The sequence below is a fragment of the Myxine glutinosa genome, chromosome 12, assembly GCF_964187855.1.
Source record: "Myxine glutinosa chromosome 12, kmMyxGlut1.1, whole genome shotgun sequence".
Lineage (NCBI taxonomy): Eukaryota > Metazoa > Chordata > Myxini > Myxiniformes > Myxinidae > Myxine > Myxine glutinosa.
Genome location: NC_136272.1, coordinates 26,291,897 through 26,305,695, shown reverse-complemented (window position 1 = coordinate 26,305,695; position 13,799 = coordinate 26,291,897). Strand labels below are relative to the sequence as shown.

The 13,799-nt window shown below is 43.8% G+C and overlaps 1 protein-coding gene across 20 annotated transcripts in view; it reads right to left on the bottom strand.

Annotated features, from left to right (window-relative positions):
- Positions 1-750: 750 nt before the first annotated feature.
- LOC137438073 (uncharacterized) overlaps positions 751-13,799 on the bottom strand; it is a 39,528-nt gene continuing 26,479 nt past the window's right edge. For 7 of the 20 annotated variants that reach the window (XM_078766610.1, XM_068132971.2, XM_068132976.2 and 4 more), the window contains 2 exons: positions 8,497-8,715; positions 1,446-1,613 (listed from right to left, as the gene is read on the bottom strand). In XM_078766610.1, the coding sequence (XP_078622736.1) occupies positions 1,590-1,613; positions 8,497-8,715 (243 nt within the window). In that variant the 3' untranslated portion in view covers positions 1,446-1,589. Of the gene's footprint in view, positions 1,078-1,445; positions 1,614-8,496; positions 8,719-13,529; positions 13,734-13,799 lie in introns of those variants that run through there. The other 13 variants (XR_010986641.2, XR_010986642.2, XR_013621073.1 and 10 more) reach the window with 7 other exon arrangements.

The following is a 13,799-nucleotide window of genomic DNA, read 5'->3' as shown; positions in this document are numbered from 1 at the left end:
ATTGTTAATTATGCCTACAAAGTTTGGTGACGATAGAGAGATAGAGATAGAGAGACAGACAGACAGACAGAGACAGACAGAGAGAGAGACAGAGAGAGAGACAGAGAGAGAGACAGAGAGAGAGAGAGACAGAGAGAGAGAGAGACAGAGAGAGAGACAGAGAGAGAGAGACAGAGAGAGAGAGACAGAGACAGAGAGACAGAGACACAGAGAGACAGAGACACAGAGAGACAGAGACACAGAGAGACAGAGAAAAAGAGAGAGAGAGAGACAGAGAGAGAGAGAGACACAGAGAGAGAGAGACAGAGAGAGAGAGACAGAGAGACAGAGAGAGAGAGACAGAGAGAGAGAGACAGAGAGAGAGAGACAGAGAGAGAGACAGAGAGAGAGAGAGACAGAGAGAGAGAGAGACAGAGAGAGAGAGAGAGACAGAGAGAGAGAGAGAGAGACAGAGAGAGAGAGAGACAGAGAGAGAGAGAGACAGAGAGAGAGAGAGACAGAGAGAGAGAGAGACAGAGAGAGAGACAGAGAGAGAGACAGCGAGAGAGACAGCGAGAGAGACAGAGAGAGAGAGACAGAGACAGAGACAGAGACAGAGAGAGAGAGCGAGGAGAGAGAGAGAGAGAGAGAGAGAGAGAGAGAGAGAGAGAGAGAGATCGCAAATAAACATACAGACAGCCAACGGAACAGATGCCGTACTTTCATTTATATAAGATTATATTACAAAGAGAAGAGTAAATGAACACTGCATCAGAGAGAAAACAGAATTTATTGAAACCAGAAACAAACAAAAAAAACCTTTGAATACAGGGATCATCAAGCCAATTCAGCCCTACCATTTGTCTATCAGCAGACAGATCCCCTCCTGAAGCGTTCAACCTTTCCTGAGCATCATCATTGTCAGAAGCCCCACCATTCGTCTAAGACCATAAGAGATAGACCTGGCAACACCAAAAACTTTTCAAGCCTTGGGTTCTGACCACCACTTTGCCCATTTGCAGTCCCGGCACATTTTTCACCCAGCAAGATATTTGGGTGAGAGTCAATGTCTGCTAAAACAATATGCAGCTTTGCATACTGGGGAGGAAAGACAGGGGGGGGGGGGGGGGGGGGGGAGGTTGTCAATTGACAAGACAGGCATATTTTGTGGATGGATTGTCTGACAGACATGTGCCACTGCAATGAATAATCACAAAGTATAGAAATGAAATTAAAGTCAACTAGAAACCCAAAAACATCAATCGCTACCAATAAAAAAATTATCGCTTTATCTATAGCCAGACGAATATTGTGACAGAGTATATGCAGATGAGGATGATTCGTTTAAATGATTTATTTTTAAACTACGGCTGTAATCAAGTGAATAAAAACAAATCACAATTTTTTGCCACTTTAAAATGTCCTGAACAGGGTCGTAACTATTTGAAGAACTGGGTAATGGGTGAAGAGAAAGACAGGTAAATGAAGCAAAGAAAAATACACCTGCCTCAAGTCTTCACAGCTTGCACAAACAGTAAGTAAGTAAACAAATAGAACAGCCAAGGGATCAGGTTGTAGAAACTGCTGAGATGGTTCTGTAGCTGAAAATATCACTTCTTACCGCCATTTCCTTCCTGCAAGAAAAGGTGCAAAGATTAGGAAAAGAGAAGGTATTCCGGAAGTTTTTACCGAGGTGGTGTCATTTTGGGATTTATTGTTCATAAAAAAAAACAATAAAAAAACACAAGAATATGGATTTTTTTTCAACGATGGATGGACTGAAAAGAGACCACATTATTTCCTTAGGCATGACCTAAAAAGTATGAGCAATCTGCCAGACCATCGAGACGACAGCCAACGCATAAGCAACATGACTGTTTGTGCTTCAGATTGCAAACAAATCTTCACTTGCTGCAGCATTTTAAGTGTATACCGCACTTCAAAAGTGCTGAAAGAAGAAGACATACACGACACAGGCAATTTCTACAGAATCATCAAACAACTGCTTGAATAAAATCGATGTGACCTTTGATCTTTATATTCTTTTTTCGCATAATTGCAGAAAAGGCCGAAGTCTTAATACTTATTGTATATTGTTACGGGGTCCTCCCCTATTTACCTGGTCTCGGTGACCTCCATACCTCGAGGGGAGCCCCGGCAGAAAAATATGTTATCCTTGGGTGAAACCAATCAGATCATTAAGGAGACCAAACCAAGGGTTATGAACGAACAAGGATATTCTCACAATCACAAACACATCAAGGGTGAATACATCAATTCACGATTACAATCACAATATTTAAGATGGTACCACCTTATATATCCCTCTAACCCAACTCACGGCACTTCCCCCAATGTCTCTGTACTCCTCCAAGGCGACGTCGAGTCGCTCCGGCGATTGTTGGATCAATGGCCGATCCAAGTCAATTGAGGCTTGGACGAGTGAAACCACCCCGAGATCACGTGATCTAGTTCCCGCACAATGGCGGTGGTATGGGCGCTTTCCAAAGACGCTCCAAACGTGCACGTACACCGTGCAGCCGCAAACCGCACTGTCTCCTTCGAAGGCCGCTGGCGCGCACACACGTCCTCGGCGGCACCCCCCCCCCCCCCCGGGGGAGGCGAAACCAGCAGACGCGGCAACCTTATTCTGCGAACGACGCGCAACGCGCACGAGTCCCAATGGCGGCGGGCTTGTGCTTGAGGCGAACCTATACGACGAGGGTTCATCCGAATCCGCCGTCGATCTGACACGCAGATGTGAACAGTCCCAGCGATCACAATGCTGAAGGCAGGACTTCCTTTATAGGCTCAAAAGTTCCCTCGTGACGTTCCTTCGACAATGCTCGCTCCGGAGCCTCCACCACCACCACGTCCCTTTCCGGTCTCCTCCCACCTCCTTTTCTTCGCTCCGCCTCTTCCGGTCTTGGTCCGGATTTTTTCCACATTGTACCAGGAGCGCTTTTAAACCTTTTACTCACAACAACCCGTTCCTTTAAGTCACAGTAAGCATAATATCTAAAATACTCCGAACCAACAGCAATACACATAACAACACTCATTAGGGCCGAGTCCGTAGCATGTGTACAGAAATCTACCTATTGTTGTGGAAATGTCTTCTAGGGGGTAACTTTGCATAGTATAGCGATAGTTATCTGGACTATGAAAGGCGCTATACATGCGTGCATGCATCTGTCCATCACCCATTGGTTGGACAGTTCGTCTGACGCAATCCACAATTTCAAACTGAAAAATTATACGGCTGCAATGTTGGTGTTTACTGCTATGCGAAGGCAAAGACATCTTTGGCGCTGTCATATTCACAATCGCCATGCCCTCCCTACAAGTTTTCCCTTCAGTGCAAAACGACCAAAGTGACAGTTAAAAGGATTTTGCGCTGATAGTCATGGGCCTTGTGAAGATAGGCCTCAGCGATTGAAGCAGCGGTTTGTTGTCTATACACCGCCCAAATAAATACACAGCATTCTCTCAAGCAGGGGGCTTTTACCGCAGAGGTTACACAGGTCCTTCTTATTATTTCTGACTATTTTCTCTTAAACAATTTGACCAGGGACCATAAAACCCATGTCTTTGTCCGATGACTTCCGGGAATCATACCACATTGTGAAAGAAAGCATCTGTCATTATTTGTTTTGAAAGAAGTGTATTGCATTGAAAAACCTTCAAAACCACACTCCAAGATCCGAGGCTTTATTTGTCCCCAGTCGCACCGCGGAGCGAAAGAGGGACTATGGTTTTCCCCTCCGTCCGTGTGTGTGTGTGCGTGTGTCCGTGCATGCGTGCGTAAGCGAAGGACCGAATTCTAATTTGGTGTGTGGGTGCAACCCACGTCAAAATCCAAGATGGCCACCGCCATGTATGTCTGACGCCATGTATGTCTGAACCTTGTGAGCGGAATATCTTGAAAAATAAGCGAAGTACCAACTTCTAATCTGGTGTGTGGGTGTATCTAGGCATAAGGAAGAACGCTATTGAAAATTGGGTCGCCACGTCAAAATCCAAGATGGCCACCACCATGTATGTCTGAACCTTGTGAGCGAAATATCTTGATAAATAAGCAAAGTACCAACCTCTAATCTGGTGTGTGGGTGTATCTACGCATAACGGAGAACGCTATTGAAAATTGGGCCGCTACGTCAAAATCCAAGATGGCCGCCTTGCGTCTTCCACTTTGTGAACTCGCATCACTTCACCGACGGGGGACTGAGGCGTAACGCTTGTTCAAATCTATCTTTGGCATCTCACACAACAGGCAAAGATATCATCAGTCCTAGAAATCTTATAAAGCATTACAAAGCAAAGCCAAGCATTTTAAACATTAGTCATGAATCCCATTCACTTCTTACCAATAAGACCCAGCGCTCGTCTCTTCATAACTCATTCAACAGGCAAGATAATGACCCCCCCCCCCCCCTCTCAGACCGAGCGCTTGCCCCTAAATAGGCATCCAATATGCCCCATGCCTACGAAGGCTGCCCTTCTTCTTCATTTTCACCACAATCACCCTTCCTGAAGAATGCAGCTAACATGTGTAAATACTAAATAACAGGCATAAAGGAATAAAATCAGAACGAATAAGCTACCAACCAAAACGTGTCGGAGGCTGACAAAGCCATCCAATCCGAGAGCGATAAACTCGGTCAGCGCCCGGGCCCCCAGCGCTAGGTAACAGCGATTTACTCAAAAGGCTCGGAATGCTTCTTGGTGCAGGTGACACGGTGACAAACTTCCAGGGTCCGAATCGGTGGCATCGGTCTCAGCATCGTCCCGAAACGAATCCAACCGGGCAGGGGTAGTAGCGTCGGCCTTGGCCGGTACACTTATGACAGGCTGCCCGTTAACCTCTCCACAAGGTGCGAGATGCCGGACCGACAAAGAGACTTGTGTGTATATATATCTATATATACAGACTTGGCATTTAATATGGAATATTTTTTTTTTCTTGACTTGGGTTTACTTTCTGAATTCAGTATATCAATCTGGTGAGTTTCTTTTACCCTTCAGTGATGTCTTTGTTGAAAGAACCATGTCACCGATTGACTTTCGCAGCAAGAAGTCAATAACAGGATTATATCACAGGTGGCGTGACAAAATGTAAGGACAGGTACATTTGACGATTGGCTTCACAATTGGGTAGAAAAGGGTTGTTGCGTTCTGTATTAGTGGAAAACAACTGCTGCGCGTCTACAAAAGTTATTGCCGCTTCCTCTGGAGATGGTCCGTCAAATTGACAATGCTGTTTGTCATGGAGTGGTGGCTTTACGAAATTCTGGCATGAAACAGCGTGGTATTGCTCGGCAGTATGGCATCACTCAAGGTCAGGTGTTAAAGATCCTGAAACGAAATGCTCAGAGGGGTGTCCCTACTCCAATACCGAGGCCAGGACGTCCACGCAGAACTACAAGGAGAGATGATCGCCAGCTGCACCGGTTAGTCTGCAATGGCCGTACCAAGTCAGCTAATCGGCTTAGGGCTGAGTGGCAGCAACTGACAAATGTGCCTGTATCCAGAAGGCTAGTCAACCAACGACTGGTTCAAGCAGGGTATAGTGCCAGGCTTCCCCCGAGAAAGCCACGCCTAACCAGACAACACCGCCAGTGCCGATTGCAGTGGGCCAGAGAGCACCGTCAATGGCAGCCAGGACACTGGAATCACGTGACCTTCAGTGACGAGTCCAGATTTCAGGGTCTATCGTCAAGATGGCCACGTCCGAGTGCACAAACAAGTGCATGAAGCCCACAACGAAGATTGTATAGTGCCAAGAGTCCAAGCTGGAGGTGGTGTGGTGACCGTTTGGGCTGCTTTTCATGCAGGGGGCAAAACTGACCTGGTTGTTCTGAATGGAAACCTGAACCAGTTCAAGTACAGGGTCATTATGGAAGAAACATTGCTTCCATTTGCTCGTGCAGCCTTTCGAGGAAACTTTGTCTTCCAAGATGACAATGCACGGCCTCATCGTGCTCGCATGATCCAACACTTTCTTGCTGACCGTGGTGTAGAGCATATGGAGTGGCCTGCCATGGCCCCGGATATGAATCCGATAGAGAACTTGTGGGCAGAATTAACGCGTCAAATCGACAACTTGGAACAGCAGCCCACCTCTGTGCGTTAATTGCAGCAGGCTATAGTCACTGCATGGCAAGCAATTCCTGTCCAAACCTTGGCAAATCTCGTGAACAGCATGCCTCAACGTGTACGTGCTCTCCTGAATGCTCGTGGGGGTTATATGAAGTACTGAACTGTACTTTTACTGTCCGTAATCCCAGTCGTAATTTAATTTGTTTTTGTTAAAAAAATTTTTTGGCTAATGTGCAAAATAAAGAGATTGAGTTCGATAACACAGTACTGTCCGTGAATTGAGTTCGATATCAGTTTACATCACTTTCAAGGATCAATTTATTTGCTTCGAAATGTCAAATGTGGTTTTTGTTTCTTTTAAAGGTCACATTAACAAAATCTAGAATTTCAACATAATTCCAATGAACTTTTGGTTCTAAGACATCTTGAAAAGTAAGTTCACCCCCACAAAAAAAATATTCCAAATTAAAAGCCAAGGCTGTACACGTACACACACACACCATCATTTTATCGCAGAAGGAACAGCTTCCATATTAAATGCCAAGTCTGTATATATATACTGTACATCTTTCAGTACTGTCTGGCATCCAGCCTTTATATCCAAGTCGTCTGCTCACTGGCGGATTCGGGGGGTGGGGTGAGGGGGGGTGGGCCCCTTCGACAGGAGGGCATGTTTCCTTCGGATTTTCCTTCCCCTTTGGATTTTCGATGATAAATTATATGCTATGAATATCCTGGAACAGCCCGAGTGTCCAGATTATTTTGAATAAGGAACGTTCCAGGCAGCTTACCAACGCTCAGATGTTTTAACACCAACACACACACACACACACACCACACACACACACACACACACACACACACACACACACACACACACACACACACACACACACACACACACACACACACACACACACACACACACACACACACACACACACACACACACACACACACACACACACACACACACACACACACACACACACACACACACACACACACACACACACACACACACACACACACACACACACACACACACACACACACACACACACACACACACACACACACACACACACACACACACACACACACACACACACACACACACACACACACACACACACACACACACTTCTTCCCAGTTCTTCTGTTCTTCCCTTCCTATTTATTAAACCTTTTTTTTTACCATCTGTCTGTTGCCTGGTGCACGATTCTTTAATTGTAACTATAACCACAACATGCGTTAGTCCATGGCTATTGGGAATTGGCGCCAAACCTCAATAGGCGGTCTTGTTAAAAAAAACCAAAAAAAAAAAACCCACAGCCGACCCATCTTGGTCGAACGACTCGCCATCCTTTTAGACGGATGAGACGGCTGGAGTGCCATATTCTCACTAGTTGTCACTAAGCTGAAAATCGAAGTAAAAATCTGTTCGACTTTCCCGGCGGATGCTGTCTGAGGACAATTAATCACTAAATTTGTGATTTAAGCTGGCGTTCACCCCACGGTCAACCGTTGCACTGGTTCGTCAGTACTGGGATCAAGACAGGTCCAAATCCAGCAACAATTACAATATATTGTTGTAACTCACACAATTCAAGTATTAAATAGCCATGTGTTACAATAGCCTAGTTTAATGGATTTCCCTTTCCTTCCAAATCTCAGATGTATTGCAGACATTTAAAAATCCATTCACAAAGCCGGTGGAGTTATGGTAACGTTACCCTTTCAACCTCACACCTAACTAATTTTCCTCATGTACCAGCCATGCCAAGCTCACAGGTAGGAAAGCATTCACTTAGAGGTCCTATAAATACTACAGCACACACATGGGGATGTTTGGAGGAGGGGAAGGGAGGGAAAGGAAAGTGAAGAGAGTTAGGGTTAGTGAAGTATACCAAATTCGAGAAAATGAATAAAAAGGAACAGGGAAAGGCTAAGGAGGTTAGAGGACAGAACATCGGGAAGGACAATGTAGATGGCTTACCGAGTTGAGCAGTGTTGCATCATGCTCACATGCTTTATTAGGAATTGCAGCTCCCCCCTCCCCCAAAAACGCTTCAGATGTCAGAAAAAGGAAATACTTGTGCGTGATGTTCATATTATCTACAAAAATAGTATCATTTTTGACATCCCAACCTCCAACCTGATCAAATTATTACACACAATGGCATCTTTTACATTTGGGATTCATATCAAAGTACTGTACCGCCATTTGGGGCATGATGCACATGTGGGAGAGTACAAATCCAATTCATAACAAACACTAAATGCAAACGTTACAACTATTGCGCTGTTTAATGTGTCAATTCAAGAGCATTTAATTATACGAAAAAAGATAAAATCTAATGCTTACAAATTATGCATTTCACTTTATTTTGTTGGGAAAGCCAGTGTTCACCTACCTTGTCATCCTTAACACGGGCAGTTTGTTGTGCACCCTTCTCGTTATCACCCGTTACACCTCCTTCTCCATCAGTGTTAAACTTGTCATGTGACCAATGAGGACTCGCAGAGCTGCGGGTGTTCGCTTTTCCAAAGGGAAACCCCCCAGGTGTTCCAGCACCCGACCTTGGGCGCTCACGGCTCCCCATGGTTATCCACTCATCAGCTCTATCATCATGCTGCTAGGCCGGGAAAGGGCGAAGGAAACAGAGCAGAGAATGAGGAATGAAAGCGATGAAACGCAAATAATTTTGCTCCAAAGGAGGGTGTGGCACCTTACCAAAGGTGCCACCAAACGTGTGTCAGTGGATGTCCAAGGGAGCGTCACAGTGTCACCTCTTATGAGAAACATACATCCCTGATGAATATATGCTACCACGGTCAACTGTATTTTCAAAACATAATGCTGAAGTAGAAATGTGTATTAATAACTTACTTTAAAAGCAGGGTTAATTGGCTAATTTAGCCATCTGCTGACAACAACGAACAAAGCGGATAGGAAATGCAAGCCTGTGCAGATCAAGCTCACATTCCGAGCGCAGTAGCTAAGTGACACAGGTTGGACGAGAATGGCACTCATGGAGTGTAAACCTCCACCAGGCTGAACAGTTTACGTTTTGTACCCCACCGATAGGCCAGATCTGGATCCGGACCTGAACCAAAATTTAATCGGCTTGTTCTCGTCACCTAACCAACTCATCCACCTAGTTTTGTCATAACTCGTCCACAACCTTTAAAAAAAATATGTTATATATTGTTTTTGACCCCATCTCTCATTGGTGAAGAATCACTTTAAAAATTCTCATATCCGGATTCGGATTTTCACCAAAATCGAATCAATTCTTCCAAGTCACACTCCCAACCTGTCCACCTAATTTTGTTTGTTTGTTGCAGTTATCGTTCTTCAAAATGTGCCCAGGGCTTCTGGACCACCTTGTAAATACATCATAATCACATTTTTTTGACTGAGATACATTCCGTCGTTACTTATCCAACCTCAACCAAACTTGCCAGGACGACTAATGGTTGTGGCACATTTATTTGCCCCCCTCCCCAAGGGGGTTTCTCCCCCGAGCGGGTTTTCCCCACCATTGCCGACAATTGGGTTGAGTGTTGAGGTGTATATAAATGTTAGGTTAGCTTTATCGTGGCATTTTTCCAAGGCCGCTTCTAATAACAAAAACGATAGTAGCATAATATCAATATTATTACAAAACAACACTAATACCAGTAATATCTCTCGCCACCCCCCCCCCCCCCCACCCCACCCCAAAGGGGTTTTTCCTCCTTGAACAAACGTCGAGTCAACATTTATAAATAGCTTATCATGGCATTTTCGCGGAAGCAACGGGCCCAACAGCCTCCACCAGAAGTAAAAATATTATAAACCACAAACACGTATGATTAGCTTTTTAAACAGTCGCTGATGCTGTTTATAACACTAAACAAAGAAGTTTGAAGGAATCCTGACATCCGTGAGGTAAGTTTTACTTACAGAACTGAGGGAAGATCTACTGTATTCTATATACCCCATAAGGGTTGACTTAATAACATAGCCCTTCTTGCCGCTGACGTGGCATTTTTCGTAGCGAACTTTTGAAACTCGCTCCTGCTGTTTAACACGAAATTGAAAGGGAGGAAGCCCAGGTTGTGCTCATTTGCCAAGCAGCCAGCTAGCGCTTGCCAAGCCAGCCATTCCTTAACGGTTGTGAATGGAGTGCTTGCTCGAATGCTCAGACCACTTGACGATCTCTCCACAAGAAACTTGGTAAATGAACACACACCCAATGTTCTTGAGACCCGACCAGAGATCGACTGTAATCTATATACCCCAAAGAGGAATGACCATTCCTGCTGCTCCCGTAGTGAAGGGTGTACTTATACATATAAAATCGAGAAGGGTGTGTGTACGTGTACACATGCACGCACACACACACAATTTGGACAAAAAAAACATTCAACAACCGAGAATAAAATAAATCTAAAAGTAAAATACAATGGAAAGAGGAAAAACACAACCTTACCTTTTATTACAAGATAATGATCTTCTTTGATGAGATAATGATTGTGATGGCTGTGATGAAAATCTTGGCACATCAACATGGAATCAGAGTCGCTCTCTCGTACACAAATAATCGACCAAAATCAACCTCCCGGCGAAGGAAACGTGACCGGTTGTTGAATGTCCAAATTGCGTGTATATAATCCTGTACATATTATATATATACGTCACGGCACATTCTCTCTGGTATCCACTCATTATATGGAATCGCCTGGATGCAGCCGGGAGCAACCAATCCAAATATAATTTCAGTTCTCGCATAGTAACTGGTATATAATCGAAAGATTTTCAGGGTCATAAGTGTATGCATGACTCACTGCGTTGCTCTGATGAGCCCCAAAAGGGCGAACCCAGGTCGGTAGCTGAGTTTTACATACACTTATGACAGTATCTGAACTAAGATCAAACATTATGCTGTCGGAGGGTTCTCTTGAGAGCTTGACAGGCAGAGCGTACGTACATGGCAGTGACGTCATTACGTGCGCTCATTGAAAGATGGAGAACTAAAATTATATTTGGATATATATATACATACACACAGTCATACCCCGTTTTACGCCATTTCGACCAACGTCAAATCCGACTTTACGCCACTCTTTTAGAGTACATTTCAGTTCAGCGAACGTCATTATGTGCGACTTTACGTCACTCCTACGGACGTGAAAAAAATTAAACAATTGGATGTTTTAACGATCGTTGATCGTCGTTTTAACGTTGATGTTTTAACGATCGAAACAATTTAAAATACAATAAAAAGCACATTATAAATATAATAAAAATGTACGTACAGTATACGTACGGCGTAGGTGCTGGTTCTCATTCAAAACAAAGGCGACGCCATATGCATTTTGTCCTGTGCTGCGGTCGCGTGCTTGCTTTGCCTTTCGCTGGTATTTTTGTGATTATTCCTTTACTGTGTAAAACAACCAATGTAACGTGGCAACGGCGAAACATGACGATGCCGGCTCGGACGACCGTCCGTGGCAGACGTCACGTCACGTCACCATGCAGAGTGTGCAATGTCCGCGACGAGGTCAGGCCCCATGGCCCATGTGAAACGAACGACCGTGTCATGCCTCGAGCCGGGGTGCCTCGTCGGGCACCTCGCCGGCATCCGGCGTCGACGAACCGATCGACGTGTGCATGTGCACATGTGCATGGATTTGCAAATTTGCAATTTGCTGCGAAGCCGCAGCCTCCTCCAGTTATTTACTCTAGTTTTACAGTGTTTGTCTTCATTTTAAGGCATTTTTAAGACATTACACCCGGTTTACGTCAAAAACTGAGTTACGTCACGGCTTATGGAACCAATTAATGACGTAGGCCGGGGTATTACTGTATATATATATATATATATATATTATAAATTATTTATAATCCTGTTCATATATATATATAAACAGGATTATAAATAATTATTTGACATGTGTGGGAAAAGTCGTACGTACGTACGTACGTACACACACACACACACACACACACACACACACACACACACACACACACACACACACACACACACACACACACACACACACACACACACAAACCCTTTTCTTTTCTCCTCCTTGTGTCCCTGAACAAATTATCATCAAAATAACCAACAACTAGATTACTTGGAGAAGCAGCCACTCCTGTGTAGCTCATCATTCTGGTTCCCCCACATTGCTGATTCATCTACACCATGAGCCACAATGTCAGTATTGTTTACACCTTGGGACTTGTCACTGATGTGTATGCGGTTTTCTTCTGTTATTTTGGCCTCCTTTACCCCTGTATTTACCATACTAGCAAGTTGCCCGTGCCCGCATGCGATTCCAAACGGGGTAGGGAGAGAGGCAGTAAAAATGCAAATGTCGTCTTTTGTCATCGAGCCAGCAAGCTGGGAGCAACAATTCGCATTTATTGCCACATCTGATGCAATTTAAATGCTCTAATGGCAGCGAGGTTCTCCATTTTAAACCGTTTGTTTGATATATGTCGCTTTTTGATTCCTCGGGTCTGTAATAAAAATTTGGATTGGTGTCAACGCCAGTGACCAATTGCAAATTAATAATAGGATTTACTCAACTATTTGAAGGTTTAAATTCCTTTATGTCTGTACACCTCCATGATTTTCCTTATAATTCTCCGGGCTGTTTTCAGTCCAGGAAGCCATGCAATTGTACTCGTGCTTCTCGGAACCTTTTCCTGTTTAAGTGCAAGTCTGTTGTAGCTTCGTCTGAAAGGGAGAGTGTGTGCGAGTCTCGGCACAAATCTCCTTCAATATGGATCATTTACTCTCAGCTCAAACGTAGTCTATCCACCTGGTGAGGGCCTGGATTGATTGTTAGATGCCCAGTCCTGTTCTTATTTTCACCCTTTTATGAGCATTCGATTGAAAAAAAATAAACAAACCAAAAAAACCTTACCGTGCCAATGAAATGACGTCACATTTTAAAAAAATGATGTAATAAAGTTTACTTTCAGCATAATCACAATATAAAAGCTTTAGTTCAGTCCTTTTATGCATTTGTTTCTACAATGACATTGATAACCTTCAAGAACTGGAAGTGTTGATGAAATTTTCAGGTGATTTAACTTTTGGCTAGTTCTTTTAAAATGACTATCACTGACACTGCTGTAACAATATAAACAAAACTCTCAAACTTATTGACACCTTTTCAGATCTCAGAACCAGGATAAATGAACATGATGACGTATTTTCACAAAAATTGTTTTGGGTTAAAAATCATATTACCCCACTGATCAGATGTAGCTCGACAATCTGGAGTATTGTCCACATGACCCATATTCCAACAAAAATCACACAAAAAAATTAATAAATTAATAAATCAAACAAATACAGTATTGTCTTCCATTACAATAATAATTAAAAAACCCAGGCACACTGAAGCACTCAACCGCCGGGATTCTGCAAAATATACTTACGGGAAAGACCATGGCAGGAAATAGAGACAGAGCTAGCAAGAGCAATTTCAAAGGCTTTCTCGGCTCAAAGGCCTGACTGTACAACACATCCTTTTTGGCATAATATATTAGGGTCGAGGCCAGTGCTTAAGGCCTGTTTCAAGGTTGCTATAACACAACACTTGCTGTGGAGATGGGTGGCTGGTAGAAAGGGGTAGAGGGGAACTGCAAGAACAGACATTGGAAAAATTAGGGTAAGAAATCTAAAGAAAAAAAATAAATAATAAAAAA